Raw genomic sequence first — 21,457 nt, 5'->3', positions numbered from 1 at the left:
GATAGAAGGAATCATACAACATTGCCCTGTGTAAATTTATGATTACACGAAATGTATGCCTTTACTCCTTGTATAGAGAATCAAAATGTATCCCATTTGTTCACAATAAAAAATTAAAATTAAATTAAATTTAATTTAAAAAAGGAGAAAACTAAAAAAAAAAAAAAAATTCTAATGACGTTCTTCATAGTAATAGAAAAAGCAGTCATGAAAATCATTTGGAAAAATAAGAGGCCCAGAATAGCCAAAGCAATCCTCAGCAAAAAAAGTGAAGCAGAGAACATCACAATACCAGAATTTAAATTATACTAAGGAGTGATAATAACAAAAACAGCATGGTATTGGCATAAAAACAGACATGAAGACCAAAGGTACAAAATAGAAGACAGAGATAAACCCACATAAATACAGTTATCTCATACTAGACAAAGGCACCACAAACATATATTGGAGAAAAGATAACCTCTTAAACAAATGGTGCTGGGAAAATTGGAAATTCATATATAGAAAAATTAAACTAAACACCTATCTCTCACCTTGCACAAAACTCAACTCAAAGTGGATCAATGACCTAGGCAATAGACCAGAGATACTGCACCTACTAGTAGAAAAAGTAGGCCCAAACTCTATCATGCCATGCTTAGGAACCAAATTCCTCAACAAGACTTCTAAAGCACAATAAATAAAATCAAGAATCAAAAATGGGATGGTATCCAACAAAAAAGCTTTTCCGTAGCAAGGAAACAATCAAGAACACAGAAAAGAGAGCTGGGGCTGGGGCTCAGCAGTGGAGTGCTTTCCTTGCATGAGGTACTAGGTTCCATCCTCAGCATCATGTAAAAATAAATTAAATAAAAGTATTGTGTCCAGCTACGACTAAAAGTATTTTTAAAAAAAGAACATGAAAAGAGAATCTTCAGAATGGAGAAAATCTTTGGCACCTACATCTCAGATAGAGCACTAATCTCCAAGATATATTAAGAATGCAAAAAAATTAACACCAAAAAAACAAATAACCCAATCAATAAATGAGCAAAGGAACTGAAAAGATGCTTCACAGAAAAGAAATACAATCAGTCAACAAATATATGAAAAAATGTTCAACATCTCTAGCAATTGGAGAAATGCAAATTAAAACTACATTGAAATTTCATCTCACTCCAGTCAGAATGGCAATTACCAAGAATACAAGTAACAATAAATGTTGGTGAGGATATGGGGGGACAGACTTACTCATACAATGCTGGCAGGACTCAAAATTGGTATAAATACTCTGGAAAGCAGTATAGAGATCCCTCAGAAAACTTGGAATAGAACCATCATTTGACCCAGTTATCCCACTTCTCAGCATGTGTCCAAAGGACTTAAAATCAACATACTATAGTGACACAGCTGCAGCAATGTTTATAGCAGCTCAATTCACAATAGCTAAGCTATGGAACCAACCTAGGTGCCCTTCAACAGATGTTGGATAAAGAAAATGTGGTACACATACACAATGGAATATTAGTCATAAAGAGAAATGAAATTATGGCATTTGGTGGTAAATGGATGGAGACTATATAAGTGAAATAAGCCAATCCCAAAAAAAACAAAGGCTGAATGTTCTCTCTGATATGCAGATGCTAACACACAATAAGGGGGTCAGGGGTAAAGAGGGAAGAACAGAAGTTTCACTGGATTAGACAAAGGGGATCAAGACAAGGGAAGGGGGAAGGGAGTAGGAAAGACAGTTTTGGACATAACTTTCCTATGTTCATATATGCATACCCAACCAGTGTAACTCCACATCATGTGCAACCACAAGAATGGGAAGTTATACTCCATGAATGCATAATATATCAAAATACAATCTACTGTCATGTACAACTAAAAAGAACAAAATAAAATTTTTTAAAGTATAGCACATTATGTACTATACATAATATACACTAGTTTATGTATTTATGATACTACACTTTTAATAATTAGAGTGTACACCTAACCTATTAAAAATTTTTTACTGTAAAAAAAAAAAAGACACTGTCTCAAAATAAAAAAATAAAAAGTGCTGGGCATGTAGCTTAGAGGTAAAGTACTTCTGGGTGCAATCCCCAGGACACACCCCACACCTGTATTGAAAAAAAGGAAGTATTTAAAATTAAAGGGTCTCAGTTCTCCCTTAAGAGAGTAGTAAAAGAAGATCAAATGAAGCCCAAAGAATGGAAATTATATTAATCAGGGCTTAAAAATCAATGAAACAGAAAACAGAAAAATAAAGAAAAGCAAACAAACTGAATTTTTTTAAGAATAATAATAAAATTGACTAATCTCTAGGCATACTGATCTAGAAGGAGGAGAAAAAAAAAAGACACATCAGAAATGAGAAAGAGAGACATAAAGAACAGATACATCAAAAGGTAAAAGAATGAGATATTGTGAAAATTTTTATGCTAATACATTTCACAATTTAGATGAAATCAACAAATTCTTTAAAAGACTCAGCTCTTTTTTAGCTGACACAAGAAGAGAAAAATAGCCACATCTATGAAAGATTTTGAACCTACCATAAAGATCTTCCCACAAAGAAAACTCCTAGTCAAGATAATTTCACTTGTTCTACCAAGCATTTAGAGGGAAATATCAATTTTATACAAACTTATTCAGAAAATTGAAGAGGCAAAAATACCTTCCAATTCACTCTATGAAGCCAACACTACCCTGATATTAACATCAGACAAAAACATGACAAGAAAAGAAAGCTGCAGATCAATATCCTTCATAAATATAGATACACGAATTCTAGATACAATTTTAACAAAAGCCCACCAATGTGTAAAAAGAATAATACATCAGCACTAATTGGGATATATACGGGAACAAAAAGTTTGTTTAACATTTGAAAATCAATCAGTGTAATCACCATATTAACAAACTTAAAAAGAAAAATAAAATCATATCAAATAACACAGAAAAAGTACTCAACAAAATCAAACATTTCTTCCTAATTAAAAAAAAAAATCAAAGTCAACTATCAATAGAAGGAAACTCCTTCAACTTAATAAAGAACATCTTAGAAAAAAAAAAAAAACCCTATACTTATTCAACATAAGAGAGAAGGGTTGAATACTTTCCCCATAATATCAGGACAATGTTTTCTATCAAAACTTGTATTAACATTACACTGAAGTTTCTAACAAATGCAATTAAGGCAAACAAGTAAAAGAAATAAGAAAAAAAAATTTTTTTAAAGAATAAGACACATCCAGATTGGGAAAAAAAAGAAGCAGAGTTGGCTTTGTTTATAGACAACATGATTGTTTATGTAAAAAATGTGATGTAATCTACAAAAAACAAACTCTAGAACTAAAAAGTGACTTTAGCAATGTACCAAGAAACAAGATCAATATACAAAAATTAATTGTCCTTCAATATTACAGTTGAAAAACAATACTATTCAAAACAACATGAAAATATATAAACTACTCCAAGGATAAGATTGACAAAATATATGGAGCCTATAGACTGAAAACAGTAAAACATCACTGAAAGAAATTACAGAAGATCTAAATAGAAAGATGTGAGTTGTTCATGGGTTGGAAAGTTCAGTATTATCAAGATATCAATTATCCCCAAAATCATCTAGAGATTCAATGCAATCCCAATCCAAAATCTAAGCAAGCTTTTTTAATATAGAAATTAACAAGATGGTTAAAAAAATCACAAATAGATACAAAGAACCTAAAATAGGCAAAACAACTTTGTAAAAAGATAAAGATGAATAAATAACATTACCTGATTTCATTATTATTATAAAGCTACAATAGTCAAGACAGTAAGGCACTGGTGTCAAGAGAGACAAATAGGTGAATGGAACAGAGCACAGTCTAGTAGTGGACACAGAATATACACTGACAAAACTACAAAGGCAATTGAGTGAAGAAAGGATAGATTTTTTTCAGCAATGGTGCTCAAACAATTTGATATCCATACGCGAAAAAGTGAACTTTGACCCATACCTTACACCATTTACAAATATTCACTCAAAAAGAATGATAGACATAAATAAAAACGTCTAGTTCAAATTAAGGGAAAAAAGTCCTCATGGCATTCAGCTAAAGATTTAAGTTTTTCAGGTGACTTCAAAAGCACAATCTATCAATGTAAAAACAAAGTAAAAAACTGATATGCTGGACTTCATTAAAATTTACGACTTTTGCTCTTCAAAGAATACAAGAGAACAAAATGATAGTCACAGACTGGAAGAAAATATTTGCAAAACTTACATCTGATAAAGTCCTTCTATCCAGAATGTATAATGAAATGGCAGGGGAGGGGTAGAGAAAGAAATAACAAAACTCAAAAAAAGAACACAAAACATTCCTCCGCCTCTAAAAAAATAGGTGAAAGATTTGAACAAACACTGCAACAAAGATACACACATGGCAAATAAGCACATGACTGAATGCCTAAAATCATTAGTCACTAAGAAACACAAATTTAAATCACTGTTAAATATCATGACACATCCATTAGAATGGTTAAAATTTAAAAGACAGGTCTGGGGTAATGGGGCACACCTGTAATCCTTGTGGCTGAGGCAGGAGGATGGCGAGTTTTAAGTCAGCCTCAGCAGAAGCAAGGTGCTAAGCAACTCAGTGAGACCTGTCTCTAAATAAAATACAAAACAGGGCTGGAGATGTGGCTCAGTTGTCAAATGCCCTGAGTTCAATCCTTGGTTCCCCCCCCAAAAAAAAAAATTTTTTCAAAAGACTGGTCATGCCAAAAGCTGACAAAACATGTGAAGAAACTGGAATTCTGCATTGCTGGTGGAAATATAAAATAATATAATCACTTTAGGAAAACAGAATGGCGGTTCCTTAAAAAATTAAACAAAAACTTACCATGCGATATAGACAGTGCACTCCTCATAGAGTGCATACGTCCGGAGACTTGTGCATGAATGTTGACAGCATCTTTATTGTAAGAGCCTCAAAATGTTAATAAGTCAAATAATCACCAGCAGGTAGATGGATAAACAAATTTTAATATATCTATAAAGTAAAATGCTATTCAGCCAAAAAAAAATGAATAATCCTTTTGAATGTTGCAACATGGAAGAATTCCAAAGTAATTATGCTAAGAGAAACTAAATGAAAATAGTTTCTATAGTTCGATTTCATTTATATAAAATTCTAAGAAAATCTTGATAAGTCTATAAAGCAAATCTAATTCCCAGATGATGGAGGAACCAGGAAACCGCAAAGGGTCACAAGTAAGCTTTTAAGGGTGATGAATTTATTTGATCAGTATTCTGGCTATGACGATGTTTCCTGGTTACAGGACATGTCAAAACTTACCAAATTGTACATTTTAAATATATAAATATGTACAGTTTTTCTGTATAAACTATTCATAGTAACAGTATTTTAAACACTAAAATGACACATATTAAAATGTTAACAATGATTATAATTAGACTTATGAATGATTTGATTTTTAAACTTTGTGTTTTTCATATTACTTTCTAAAGCAGTCATATGAATTCATACATCTACCAACAAAATATGAGAAAGTCATTTCCCTGAAACTCTGTAGGTACTTGATGTTACAATACTTTTTAATTTTGGCCCAGTAATATATACAAATTGCTACTTTATTGTATAATTTGCATCTCTCTATCTATAAAACAAAGCTAAAACATATGTTTATATACTTACTGGCCACTGGATTTCCTCTTCTGTGTCACAGTTATTTAAATCCTTTGCTTATTGTCTACTGAATCACATGATTTTTCACATCAATTTGTAATATATATTTGTATATTAAGCTTATAATCCTCCATCACATGTTGTATATGCATTAAAATGATTTTCAATTTAGGGAATTACTATTTGAATTCATTTTCTCATTTAAACAATGTCATTAATTATCATCAAATTGCCAGGTAGATCCAAAGAAGCCTATTTAATATATTTCATAGCTCAAAATATGTGTATCTGGGTACAGAGGGCATTAGGAAGATGGTGGTAGGATATAAAATTTCAAATAGGAGGAAGAAATTCAGATCTATTATGCAACAGGCTGACTATACTTAATAGCAATGTGTTATATACTTACAAAAGAGAATCAATTCCAAATGTTATCACAAAATTAATAAGTAGATGAGGTAAAAGATTTAAGTACTTGACTTAGTCATTCTACAATACATACATATATTAAAACATACTGTTATAAACCATAAGATTTTAATTTGCCAATCAAAAAATAAATATTTTTTTAAAAATTGTACATCTGCAATGAAAGTTGTAGAAAGCAACAAAGGTAATTAAATGCAAAATAAAATGTAATAAAATATATCAAAAAAATTTAGTCAACCCTGCATATAGTTCCTAAGAGAAAGAACATTAAAGAAAAATTAGACACTGGATAAAGAATACTATAAAGATTCTAAGAGAGATTGTGGGACATATTCAAGGACTTTAAAAGTTGAATTCTTCCTACTGATAGAACCAGTCTCAAAAATACATCTTAAAAAACCCAAAGGTATTTCTTAAAGTAAATTCTGTTGTAATGAGATACAATTAGTGCAACTATTAAAAATAAGGCAGATCTTAAGTACTGGAAGTACTATTTCTCTTACGTTTTTCTGAGTTGTTTTTTGTTTTTCTGTTTGGTTGTCTGGTTGTTTTTTAAGCTTGGGTAATCCAGAGACCCTTCTGTGTAACTCGTCACTAATTCACAAAAATTGACAAATAGCTGCAAGATTATTCTACATTACGTATATTTACACAAAAATTCCACTTTCCCATGCTATTCTATCATTTATGATGTTGATGAATTTCTCAAACCTCAAAATTATAAAGTAAAGAAAAAAAATCTCTCATCCTGTGATCCATTTTAAGAGCACAATGTTATAATTCTTGCAGAAAATCTTTGTGAGTCCTCACAGCTCAGATAAAAGTTCAGAGTCCAGTAAACCTTAAATGACCTCGTGTATAATTGGTCTGCTCATTGCAACAAGAAGATTATGTAAGGAAGCAGAATATAACTCTCAGGTCAGGTTTAAAGTTATCTGTTGAAAACCATCTACCCTGGAACACCACCTCATAATGCAAACCCTGGAAGAAATAATCTTCTTTGATACAAAATAGTTTAACTTCAAGCACAAAAATATGAAAGAAATCTCCCCTTTTTTTTTTTTCAACTTCCGATTTCACCTCAGCCTTGAGATTCACTTTTCACACAAAAAGGCAAAAAAGTTTCAATTACCCACTTCCTTCAATACTTGCAGGTGATAAACTAAGATGACAAATAGAAGTTACACTGGTAAAGGTAGGAGATAATAAGAAATAGATTACTAAAAAAAAAAAAAAAACTGAAGAGCAATCCAACTCCTGTTACTATGACATGCCAGGCCCTAAGTTGGGTGCTAAAGCTAGAAAGATGTCCTGCTGTGCTGAACACTATGGAAACAGAAAGAGTTCAAAGGAGAAGCTGACAAATAACTATAGAATGTAAACATTCATTATCTCAGGTGTTCAGTGAATTAAGCAATCTTATTTTGATAATACTCTTTTCAAGTGGTTTTTTCATTGAATCTTAGACTTTCACTTAAAAACTCTGTAGTCCATAAGCAAATACCAGTTAACAGGAATCTATCAATGTATTAAACATAGGTTAAATATAGATATAAGGGTTCATATCTCAATGGTGTGATTTTTATTTCTTCATTACTATAACATAACAGTGATTTTCAGTGCTCTGATAACTTGATAAAGATAGAAATAAAATAGCATGTCAAACTTCAAGAAATTCAGTTTTTGTTTTTTTTTTTTTTGGGTGCTGGGGATCAAACCCAGGGCCTTGTGCTTACAAGGCAAGCACTCTACCGACTGAGCTGTATCCCCAGCCCCGAGCTGTATCCCCAGCCCCAGTATTTTTAAATAATCTTTTATACTTCTAAATTCCAAAAGTAAATTTTCTAACATACCATTCTACTTTCCATTTCAGGATTAATTCTACAGAAAACCAAAAGTAGCTCATAAGTAGCTAAAGACATTGTGGTAGACTGCAAAAGGAAAACCAAACTGAAGTTAGGAAATCTAGGCTTTCCTAATTAATTAGTCTTCTGACCTTTTTCTTGTGGTCAGTCCTACTTTCCTGACTATGAAATAGAGTTTTAGAGAGGATAATAATTGCTAAAGTTCCTTTCTTCAAAGAGTCTATCATTCTATTTCTATTTGAAAATATTAAATATTCAAAAGGCAAAAGTCTTTTTAGAATAAACTCAACTAAGGCATAAATACAGGAAAGAAAGTAACAGGGTATCAAAACTCCATTTCCCAAAATATTCTAGAATATTTTTTAAAATGTCAAAAAGAAAAAGCATCAAAATTCCCTCAGAACCAAAACTCAGTCTTCATTCAATCATGTAATAGCATCAGAAAAACAAATGTTCCCATTTTGTAAATATTCCCTGAAAAAGGGGAAGTTCAACAAATAAAATATTTGAACATAATACAATAAATGGGTGCACAAAAATCTGTATGATGTAATATGATTTTCTGTCCAATTGATACGTAGCAATGATATAATGCTTTTGCAGAAACTAAAGACTTTGGTTGACTCAGCCACTTCTCCCACATCAAGCTACACTCCCAATCTTTTTCTTACAAATGGACACAATCTCTCATAAGATAAACCAGTACCATCAATGTAACAATTTGCTGCTGAGTAAAGCATGTGATACAATCATCTTGATAAAAGACAATAGGTAAGGATATTGTGACTGTGGAAGTAATAATGAAAGAACAGCAAGCACAAGAAAACACAAATTAGGATCTATAGACTGTTTTCAATATAAACTCTCTTGAGAAAAATTTCAAAGAGTAAGCTACTAAGAGATAAACAGAAGAAATGAAAAATTCTGATTATATAAGGGATGCATGCAAACAGTTTTAAAAAGTGTATAAGCAAGAAAATGTACTGGGTGTTTTACTGTTGTTGTTGTTGTTGTTGTTTTGGTTTTTTTGGGGTTTTTGGTCACAATTTATGATAGTTTTGCTATAATTAAAAGTCTTTATACTTAGGGACTTAGTATCAACCAGTCACTGTATTGCCCTGTGGTCATTTGCAAAATATGAAAATACATTTATTCAAAGGTTATACTTCATAAGTTTTATAAAACATATTATTGCTAAGATCCAAGGAATCCTTAAAACTAGTAGATATTCTTTGGGACTCTTTAACTTAGTGAGAATACTTACCAAATGATTAAGCATTTGTGAACATGACAAAATATTTCAGCAGACCTCAAATAGGAAATGACAGCGTCTTAGATATCAAAAGAAGGAATGGATAGTGGTGTCCTGTTGAAAACTGTCAGGCACTGACTACGCTTCCTGTCTTCTGTTGAAAAGGTAAGCATCTTGCTACATTGTAAACACAGCAAATTTTATCTCTGAAGGAAACGGAAGCTTATTTGAAGGGCCTATAGCCACTTGTAATTCTGTAAATAACCTAGCTGAAGGCAAATTCAAAATCAAATCTAGATGAAATGTATACCATATTGTTTAAAGGAAAAGAATGAAAGAAGACTAAATCATTTTTAGTCTATTTCTGAAGCAGAATGATAGTATTCCTTAATAATTCTCATACTTAACTATGTCACTCGCAGATATAAAATAATGTGAACTGAAAGGGAATAAGAATCAGAAGACCGGGGGAGGGCTGGGGTTGAGCATACACCTGGCATGTGTGAGGCCTTGGGTTCAATCCTCAGCACTACATAAAAATAAATAAAATAAAGGTATTGTGTCCATTTACAACTAAAAAATATATTAAAAAAAAAAAAAAGAAGACCAGGATAATGGTTTTGTGGGAACTCATTGAACACTAAGTGCCAGGCACTATTCTACACATTTCTCTTAGACTATCTGATTTAATCCTTATAATGTACCCATGAGGTTGCAACAATCATTCCCATATAATCAAGGAGAGAAAAGCTGTTAAATTATCTAGAGAAACTCATGCGACTAGAAAGTAGTACAAATTTTTAAATATAATTTCTATCCCCAGCAGTCATTTCCCTACAGAAGTCAAATAATTTTTTCCTACTGTCTATCAAGAGGCAATATTATTCTTCATTCTGAAGTTTACTGTAAAAAGTTAGCTACATTCATAATAAGAAAAGACCCAGAAGTCAGCAAAAAGTCCCTTTGTTTTTCAATTATCACATACCTATGGCATATTAGATATTATAAATCTTATTAATTTTTCTCCAGACAAGTATAACAACTTGTTGAGAATTGATGTCACTAATCTTACCCCCAGAAAAGAAAATCTGTCTATTACAATAATATGCTCAGGCATAACCATTAAATAATGAACATTAAAAATAAATGTTCTCAACTCCCACTTCTAGTTAGGATGAAGAGAATTTCACTTCCACCCTAACAACTAGAACAAATCAGTCAATCCATAAAAATCACAGTTTTTCAAAACTCGTCATAGAAGTAAGAATACAAAGAAACCTAAATGAACTAAAATGTAGAAAGTAATAAGCCCTTTTAAGGAGAGGAAAAATCTCATAGCTAATTTTCATCGCTGGTGAAATCCCAGGCAAGAAGAGGAAGAATCTTAATGACAAGAGAAACACACTGAACTTTTGACAAATTAAAATAACCACACATGAGCTGGTATGATGAATTAGTAAACTAAGACATCCCAGCCACAAAGAAAATCTGCAGCTAGCTACCTACCTATTCTTTCTCACAAGCTATTACCAAGTGAAAGTACACAGGAGTACACACTAAAAACCAAACAGGGCAGAAGCTGAGAGATACCCTCCCTAAAGTATTATTGAAAGACAACAACCCACTGAGGCCAGGGGTGGGATGACAGACGTAATAAAAATTCCACACAGGCACTAGGGTGCAAAAAGAGAAGTTCCTTGAGCATGCTGCTGGGCTAGGACACAATAAGTTCCCTTGAGGCCTTCTTTTTCTTCACTGAAGTGGTCTCTGGAGGCAGAGCAATAGGACAAGAGAAATTTGAGTTGAATTCAAACTACAGAACTGAATGGCAAAGAGAGCTCCCCAGCAATCCAAAACTTTGGAAGATATACAGCTAAGAGAGATTACCTATGGTTTACTGTGGGGTTTGAAGCTGGAGTTAGAATAAAAAATGAAGTATGCAAAAAATTTTAAAAAAATATTAACAATGGAAATAAATGAAACAACAATAATCAATAATCAATAGAGAAACTTAAGTCAAAAGTTATTTCTTTGAAAAGTTAATATCAGTAATAAACCTCTAGCAAAATTTATACTTAAGACTCATACTATTAAAAAAGTATAAATACAAATTTCTAATATGAGTAATAAAAGAGAATATCACTAGAGATTCTATAAATATTTTAAAAATTAAATGAAGGCTTTATTATGAAAAAATTTATGCCAATGAATTTACAAACTGAGATGAGTCAGGCCTATCTTTTTACAATAAAACAGAACTATAAACTTTGTAGGAAAAAAAAAAAAACAACAGACCATCTTTATAATCTTGGAGTAGGCCAAAATTTCTAAAATACAAAGAGTACTAATAATAAATGAAATAAATAAAATCAATAAATCAAATATATCCAAAACTTCTGCCAACCCAGATTCCAATGAGAAAGTGACTAAGCAAATAGACTAGGAATAGCATTTATAATACATACAGATGACTGTACCCATAATATATGATGCATAATATATGAAAACATCTTATAAATCAATAATAAAAAGGCAAAGAACTCAATATTTTCAAATAGGTAAATGATGTAGACATTTCACAAGTGAAGCTATACAAATGGCCAGTAAGCACAGGAAAATGTCTTGACCATCATCCCTCATCAGGGAAAAGCAAATTAAAACCACAAGAGCACAGGTATTACTGGAATAGCAGGGAAAGTGCCTCTGAAAATTCATTCCTCCATAAAAAAACAATGAGAACACTGGCAAAAACTGTCAAAATCAACTTTTTAGAACTCTACAAATTAGTCTAACAAGAATAGTCTAACAAGCATTTATCAAAAAAAAAAAAAAGAGAGAGAGAGAGAGATAACCCTCAGTAAGAATAGCAAGTTCTGTGTATAACTTGCCCTAATCCTATCCCCACCTTCTCAGCTCTATGATTGTCTGGAAAACCAACTACCCATAACCACAGTGAAAACCAGCAGTACCTGGCAGCCACTTATATGGGACAGTATAGTTTGGAGTACCCCAAAAGCCCAATTCCCAGAGAACTGTCCCTGCATGGTCAGTCTGGTAGCTACTTGAAAAGATCCATTCTTAGAGTTTGTCTTTATTTAACCTAGTTAGAGCTCATTGTGTGTAAACAGCACTGCACCAGGGCATATGTCAAAAAAAAAAAAAAAAAAATCAACTATAATTATTTACTGATATCAAGTGGAACTAACAAGAGGAGGGGCAAAAAACTTGAAAAACTGGGAACAAGATATTCATAGAAGGCTTCAACAGCTCCACTATATGCCTGGAAATCTAGAAGGCCATGAACATGTCCCAGCAAGCCTCATCTCTTACTTCTGGCTGACCCTTGAGAGTCTGCACAAGCAGAAGTAAAGGTTAAAACATGATTTTAAGCTGCATGTGGAACAATGAAATCATGTCCCAATGCAGAGGCATGCAAAGGCCCTCAGCAAAGGCCAAAAGAATTATTAGATCAATGCATTTAAGAAATCTCTGTATAATCATTATCTGACTACTAAACCAACCAAGCAGAAACTTAAAGGGCTGTATATGACAAAAAATTTGGAATTTATAAAAATAGCCTACAAAAGTAACTAAACAAGCAGAAGTAACACAAGAAGAAACAAGGAATCCTGGAAAAGACAGAATCTGATTTCTAGAGTTGCCATATTATACTATTTAAAATGTGTGCTTTCAACAATGAAATTACAAAAAAAGAAAAGAAAGGTTCATAGAAAAAAAGGGAGTCAGTAAAGAACTGTCTTAAATGAGAGACATCATTACCCTATGTATGTGTATGATTACATGAATGATGTGAATCTACATTGTGTACAACTACAGAAATGAAAAGTTGTACCCCATTTATATACAATGAATCAAAATGCAGTCTTAAAAACAAAATTAAAAAAAAAAAAAAACTATCTCTGAGGAAACCAGACATTTGACTTGGTAGAGAAACACTTTAAATCAGTCATTACAAATATATTATAAGAATAAAATGAAATCATGTCTAAGGAATTAAAAGTAAATTAATGTTACAAAGACATCTCAATAAATAATACCTATAAAAATAGAAATTATTTCAAAAATCTAAATAAAAATTATGAACTTGAAAACTACAATAAGTGAAATAAAAAAATTCACTAGAGAAACTCAAAAACAAATGTGAACAAGTAATGGAAAGAATCATCCATCTTAAAGATAGATAAGTGATCAGAGAAAGGAAAGAATCAGCAAACTGGAAAACAGGCCAACTGAGAGTATCTAGTCTCAGGAACAGAAAGAAAAATGAAATTTCTTAGACCAGTAGGGTATCATCAAGTTTATCAACCCATAAATAATGGAAGTACTAGAAGGAGATAGATAGAAGGGAAAATATAATGGCCAAAAACTTGCCAAACTGATGAAAAAATTTAACCTGAACATCCAAGAAGCTCAGCAAACTTCAAATAGGATGAACTCAGAAATTAGCACTGGCACACATAGTATTAGTCTGTTTTCCACTGCTATAACAAAATACCTGACACTAGATAATTATGAAGAAAAGAGATTTATTTAGCCCAAAGTTTGGGAGTCTGAAGGGCCAAGATCAGGCAGCCCTATCTTCTCAGCATCTGGTAAGAGCCTCCTTGGCTGTGTCACACATGACAGAGGGCTTCATAGTGGAAGCATGAGAAGAGAAATTGAATGGGAGGGTCCAGTCTTGCTCTTTATATTATAAAGCATTCTCCAGGAAATTCATTCCATAAGGCCAGAATTAATCTTCTTTCTGAGGGCAGTTCCCCAGTGACCTAATTATCACCGACTAGCACCCAACTCTTAAAGGTTCCACCACCCTCCAGCACTCTCACAGGAGGGACCAAGCTTCTAGGACATGAACCTTTGGGGGACAAACCACATCCAAACCACAGTGCATATTATGGTTGGATCTGAGGTGTCCTCCAAAAGCTCAAGTGTGAGACAATGAAAGAAAGTTCCAAGGAGAAATTATTGAGTTATGAGAGCCTTAACCCAATCAATGAATTATCTCCTGATGGAATTGAGTGGTAACTGAAGGAGGGTAGGGTGTGGCTGGAGGAGGTAAGTGCCTGAGGGCATTCCTTTGGTGTATATATTTGGTGTCTGGTGGGTGAGTGGAGTCTCTTTCTAATTCCTGATCCTCATGTGAGCTGCTTTCCTCCACCACACTCTTCCACCATTATATCCTGCCTCATCTCAATCCCTGAGGAATGGAGCCTACTGTCTACAGACTAAAAACTCTGAAACTGAGCCCCCTGATAAACTTTTCCTCCTCTACAATTGTTCTGGTTGGGTCTTTTAATCATAGCAATGAAAAAGCTTACCAAAAACAGTACATATCCTAATTAATCTATCAAAAGCCAAAACGAGAATCTTCATAGCAGAGAGGAAAGTAACTCATCACATAGGGAGGATCCTTGATAAGATTAATAACTGACTTCTCATCAGAAACTAGGGAGGCAAAAGGCAATAAGATGACATATTTCAAGTGCTCAAAAGAACTGTCAACTAAGAATTCTATACCCAGTAAAATTATCCTTCAAAATACAAAAGAGAAATTAAGATGTTTCTAGTTCAATAAAAAAAGAGAATCCATTACTAGCAGACTCCCCTATAACACATACTAAAGTAAGTGCTTCTTTCAGGCTGAAATGAAAGCATGCTAGATAGTAAATCAAGTCCACACAAAGAAATTAAGACTGGTAAAGGAAATAACATAAGAAAATTAAAGATAGTATAAACATATTTGTGTCCATCCTTTTCTTCTCCTATTTGACTAAAAGACAACTTCATAAATTTAAAAAAAAAACTGTAGACTTTTAATGTATAAAGATATAATTTGAAAGATAATAATAACCCAAAGGAGGTGGGAGAGAACACCCACATAGTTTTTTATAGTATTAAAATTAAGTTAGCATTAGCCTGAACAAAATTGCTTTAGCTGTTCATTGTAATCCCTATGATGACCAGTAAGAAAATATTAAAAAAAAAAAACCCTAAAGCATGGTAAAATAAAGGGGGGATAAAGTAGAGAAGATGGATGGCCGAATCATTTAGGATGTAAAGTCAATGTAATTTTGCATTAGATGAAAGTACGATTTCTCTCCCAAAGAGTACGTAGCATAGTGGAAGAATCTAAAGAGAAAAAAAACATAATCTATATTGTGCCCAATCACTGAAACACAGAATAAGAGAGTGGAAAGATTAAGCTAAGTCAAAACAGCTAAGTATTTATCTTTGTTCCCAAGTATTTAAAACATGTTTTAAATTCTTGAGAAAAGAAGTGAAATGATTTTGAACACAGAAATGACAAGTCATTAGGAATATTTAAATCAAAACCACAATAAAACTCCACTTCACATGCATGAGGATGGCTATAGTCAAAATGATAGACAATAAAAAGTAGTGAAGATATTGAGAAACAGGAACCATTATTCATTGCTGATGAGAATATAAAATGGTACAGCTGCTTTGGAAACCATCTTGGTATTTGCTCAAAATGCTATAAAGGGTTACTATATGACCTAGCAATTTCTCTCCTGGGTACATATGCAAGAAAATTGAAAATATATGTCTGTATAAAAACTTTTATGGCAGCATTATTCATAACAGACCAAAAGTGGAAATAAACCAAATATCCATCAACTGATAAATGCATACACAAACTTAAAATATGCATACAATGGAATACAATTCATCCATATAAAGCAATAAAGCAGTAATGTATACTATGACAAAAATAAACCTTGAAAACATTATATTAAGTGAAAACATTGAAACCTTGAAAACATTATATTAAGTGAAATAAGATACACAGATACAGAGGCCACATATTGTATGATTCCATTTATATGACATGTCCTGAATAGACAGACCCATAGAAACATGAAGTGCAATAGTGATTACCAAAGGCTGAGGCTGAGAAAGAGGACAAAATAAGGGCTGGGGAGATAGCTCAATTGGTAGAGTGCTTGCCTTGTAAGCACAAGGCCCTGGGTTCAATCCCCAGCACCACAAGAAAAAAAAAAAAAAGAAAAAGAAAGAGGAGAAAATAGGGAGTGACTATTAATGTGTAACTTTCTTCTCATAAGAAAAAGTTTTTAATTTGTTCAATCATAAATAAGTATTTCTTACTGTAGTTCTGTGGAACAAGTTCTGGGTTCTTAGGAGTTCTCAATTTGTAGGATACATCTCCAATATTAACAGTATCACCTAAAAGAGAATAAAGAAAGCACACATTACATGGTACAAGTGACATACACTATGCCTTTAGCAGCAATGATTCTCCTGACCAACAGAGAGGGCATCACAGAAATGTACCACACATATGACTATGTTAAAGGCACTGTATTCAAAAACTCTACCCACAGTATAAGTTATATCTGAGAAAACTGAGGCATTATTGAAATTCACATTTCAAATCTGGGTTAACAAAAAAGATGAAGCACAATAAAATATTAGCCAACTTTACTTTTTCAATAATAGCAATGCTAACATAGACAACAATAATATAGAAGATACATGTTATTTAAGAGTATCCAAAGCATGAATAGTTGAATTTTTAACACATATCCTCAACATTTTTACATCTTCAAACATCCTTATTTTACTACATACAATTTCAAGTTCTTTACAATCCTGCCCAAAAGTCAATATTTCAATAAGGTCCATATAAAGAACAAAATCCAAAGTGGCATAAATGCAAAGAACCTCTATATGAAACAAGTGGAAAAAGAACTGCAAAATTTCTCTGTAACTTCTACACTATTCAATTTTTTAAAGCAACTTTAATTTATGACTGATTTTCTAAAGTACAGGACTAAACCAAACAATCTCTCTCTGCTTTGTCCTAACAGCAAGTTAGGTATACTGACACCATTTGCACCTGGAACTTTGGACACGGTTCAAAGACACCCAGAAAAAGAATTGTGCAAAATTCCCCTTTCAGAATGGCCAGTTTAGAACTAGTCAGGTATTCTAGAGACTAAGAACTAAAATCATGGTGATAATAACAACCATTTTCAATCTTTGATCTTCACATTTTCAAAGACCAGTAGCAACATTATCACCCGAGAATTGTTAGAAATACAAATATTCAGGTCCCACCTCAGAACACTGAATCTGAAACTGTAGAGTATTGTCCAGCAATCTGTTTCAGGAAGCCCTTCAGGTCATTTCTAATGCAACTTTGAGAACCACTGGTCTTTAAATTCTAACATCCTTAAAAATGTGGTGGTCAGCAGGGTCTCACATTACAACCTTAACTACTCCAGGCATTGGTTGACAGATTATGCTACCCTATTTTCCCTAATGCAGGAAAGAAAACATAAATTAGCTACTTTCTAAAGTATATATACTTTAAATGTATAAGTTTACAAATACAAGAATTACAGAATTGTTATAAAGAATTATAGCTATGGTATTTTCAAATGAGATGTCTTCATAAATGTTATTTTACTTCTTAAAAAGATTATAATTATTTGGCAGCTCATTTGCCCCTTTAATCATGTAAAGATAGAAGTAGAAGGTGTCAACATGAACCAGAAAGTTGGACCTCAATAAGACACCAAATCAAGGTTGGAACCTTGATTTTGGAATTTCCAAACCCTAGAACTGTGAGAAATAAATTTCTGTTGTTTGTAAACTATCCAGTTTATAAAATTTTGTTATAGCAACCCAAATAGACTAAGACACCTCTTGATATGTTTTAAAATAAAATTTTTTAAAAACTTAAATACTCTGCCAGGCACAGTGGCACAAGCCTGTAATCCCAGTGGTTCAGGAGTCTGAGGAAAGAATATCACGAGTTCAAAGCCAGCCTCAGCAAAAGTGAGGTGCTAAACAACTAAGTGAGACCCTGTCTCTAAATAAAATACAAAACAGGGCTGGGGATGTGGTTCAGTGGTCAAGCATCCCTGAGTTCAATCCCTGGTACCAAAAAAAAAAAACTTAAATATTCATTAACAGAAGAATCACAAAATAAAACATGGTATATCTTCCTCAATATTTTGCACTTTTGCTCTTTCCACCAAAAAGCTTGACTCACAGTATTCCCATTCTGCTAATGGGCACTTCATCCTTTTAGTAGCTCAGACTACAAAGTTTGGAGTCATTCTTAACTTTTCTCCTTTATACCCTATCCATACTAGTCCAAAAAGCCTTCTCTCACATATCCTGATAGATCTTAAATTTCAACCCTTGCTCCCCTACAGTCTCAATAGAGTAATTATAGTGATCCTAATAAAATCCAAATCAAGTAATACCAGTCCTCTGGTCAATCCTCCAGTCTTTGCAATAGTCTATAGCATATTTCTAATCTAGTTCCCCCATTTCCTCTCTGATTTCATCTCCTACAATTTTTTTCCACACTCATCCTACTCCAGCCCCACAGGTCTCCTCCCTATTTCTTGAACAAGTCAGGCCCATTTTTGGCTTCTGCATTGGATTTTTCTACTAACTGAAATGATTTCCCCAAGCATATCCATTTGTCAGTCAGAAACCCTGCTAGAAACACATGGTATGTTGCTACATTCATATTGAGTAACTGAAAAATGTCTGATCAAGAAACAATTAACAAAGGTGAGGGCAGAGTTTAGGAAAAACAATAAGAATAACGCAATACCCTGGGACTAGCAATAGCAGAAAGTTACAACCACCTTTAGGCCTGAAAAAGTCAGGAGAGAGAGCAAGGGGAGAGGGGAACTAGATAAAGCAATATCCTTACAGGATCTGTGACCCTTTGTGGAAGAAGACAGCAAATCCACAGTGAAGACCTGGGCTACAAGGGAGCTAGGAAATAAACATGAAGGGAAAAAAAATTAACAGAAAAGTAGAAATAGAAAAACTCACAATCATATAGTTTAATATACTTCTCCAGAAACTGATGGAAGGAAAAGGGGGAGAAAGGAATACAGAAGTCAGGACAATTGCTTCCTTGGTCTTTTGGCTAAGATTAAGTATAGAGGTAAGTACAGAAGTACAGAGAAGAATATTGATCTGAAATTACTAATACTCACTTGTTTACACAACCTCTTTGGAACATTATACTCAATTAAAACATATTACAAGCTCTTTTTAAATGTACATGGAAAAATTCACCTAAGTATATCATAGACTGGGTCATAAAGCAAGTCTGGATAAATTTCAAAGGACTAAAATTACAGAGTATGCTTTCTAGCCACAGTGAAATTAAACTAGAAATAAATAACAAAAAAATATCTGGAGATCCCCAAATATTAGGACATCAAGCAAGAGGCTTCTAGAAATTGCAAAAAAAAAAGACCACAATGAAAAGTGTTCTCATTGAGAAAGAGAGCAGTCATCAACTGGACATGCCTGCTATAGAGAAAGGAAAGGGAGTCATGACATTTACATGGACCAGGCATTTGCCATTCCTGCCTTAAGTATTCATGTTCTTGGCCATCTCTCCTGAGGACTCACCTAATCCATACCAATGGCCCATCTCTGACATTTACAGAAGTAACTCTGAAATATCTATTTTTTTTCCTCAGATCTCTCTCCTAAGTTGCATATCTGCCAATAAACTATTGCATGCTCTTCCTAGATATTACAGAAATACCTCAACCTCAACATGAGAAAAATGGAATTCTGTATTCTCTTGTGTCCAAAACCATCTCCACCTCTGGGATTCCTATCTCAGTAATGGACACTTTACTCTCTCAGCCCAAATTACTCTCCAAATCTGTCTCACATTTTGTATTTACACAGCTACTCCTCAAATATCATCTCCCTTATTGAACCTTCCCTAACCTTTCCTCTTAGCACAATCTCTCCCACCCTCAAGAACTTATAGCTTCATTCCAGACTTTCTACTAGCATAGAATTAGATTCATACTTTCATAATGCATTTCTTGCACTGCATTACAACTGTTGATTCTATTTCCTCCATAACAGTAGTCTTTGAATTTAGGGTCTCTGAGGGTAGAGAGCAAAGCAGTCTCTCAGGTCACTTTTCAGATCTCCATTGTCATATCTTCCTAACATGATCTGACTGAGAACCAACTCTGCAGCTTCTGCCTTCCCGTAAACCCTTTCAAATAGCTTCTTTCCCACTAATTTTACCAAAGTGCATTGATTGTTGCAGGGCATCGAATAAAGGGAAATATAAAATGAAGGTTGGGGGCAAGCCTCCTTTTAAAATTATTTATACCAATGTATGTCTGCCTCAGGTTTTTAAATTTTCTATTAAAAGGGATGAGTTGCTGGGAGTTTCAAGATGGTGGCCTAGAGGGCGGCTGCATTTCATGTTGCTCCAGGACGCAGGATTCAAAAGAGGAGATAGTGAGAGACTTGGGACCAGCTCAAGGACGCCGGGTGAGTCTCTCCCGTTGGGGAGGCGTCCCGGATGGGGCAGTAGCCCCGAAATGCAGGGAACTTTGTGAAGTAGAGTTGCTTGGCGAGATGCCCCTCCCCCCACTGGAGCAGTAAAAACGGACAACTGGGATCATCGTAGAGGAGGCGGCTCAGCACAGCGCTTGGACTCAGAGCAACCACTGGGGCTCCGGCCAGCTGCCTGAGGAGGAGCTGCGTGGCGAGCTGTTTGGACACAGAACGACCGCTTCTGAACACCAGGGGGTTGCCCGGAGGAAGAGGAGAAGCGCGGCGGGTCGCTTGGTCTAGGAGTGACTGCATCAGAACTACAGGCGGTTGCCAGAGGACGAGCTGCGTGGCCAGCTGTTTGGACTCAGAACCACCACTTCCGAGCACCGGGCGGTTACCCGGAGGAAGAGGAGGAGCGCGGCGGGTCGCTTGGTCTAGGAGTGACTGCATCAGAGACACAGGAGGTCGCCAGAGGAGGAGGCGAGTGGTGAGTTGATTGTACTCAAAGCGACTGCTCCTGAACACCAGTGGCCTGCCTGGAGGAGGAGCGCGGTGGGTCGCTTGGTCTCGGAGCCACCGCTCCTGAACACCCGGGGGGCTACCCCGAGGAGGAGGAGGAGGAACAGGGCAGGTCACTTGGGCTTGGAGTGACTGCCTAGGGCTACAGGGGGGTTGGCGGGAGAAGGAGACACGAAGTGAGTTGCTTCGGCTCCTAGTGACTGCGTCGGAAACTGGGCCGCTGTCAGGAGGAGGAGGTGTGTGGCGGGTCTCTGGGTCTTGGAGCTATTGTACGGGGCTCCAGGTGGCGGCTCAGAGGAGGGGCTGCATAGCCAGGCGATTAGGTGCAGAGCAGGGTCCCAGGAGCT

The 21,457-nt window shown here is 34.6% G+C and overlaps 1 protein-coding gene across 2 annotated transcripts in view; it reads right to left on the bottom strand.

Moving 5' to 3' along the window:
* Vwa8 (von Willebrand factor A domain containing 8) overlaps positions 1 to 21,457 on the bottom strand; it is a 461,451-nt gene that overhangs the window by 418,838 nt on the left and 21,156 nt on the right. For both annotated transcript variants that reach the window (XR_007108713.1, XM_047552395.1), the window contains exon 2: positions 16,386 to 16,463. Coding sequence is in view for 1 of the 2 variants with exons in the window: in XM_047552395.1 (XP_047408351.1) it covers positions 16,386 to 16,463 (78 nt within the window). In the remaining variant the exon portion in view is untranslated. The remainder of the gene's footprint in view (positions 1 to 16,385; positions 16,464 to 21,457) is intronic.

The sequence above is a fragment of the Sciurus carolinensis genome, chromosome 5, assembly GCF_902686445.1.
Source record: "Sciurus carolinensis chromosome 5, mSciCar1.2, whole genome shotgun sequence".
Taxonomy (NCBI): Eukaryota; Metazoa; Chordata; class Mammalia; order Rodentia; family Sciuridae; genus Sciurus; species Sciurus carolinensis.
Note: the sequence above shows the minus strand (reverse complement) of the source record. Positions and strands in the feature narration are given on the sequence as shown.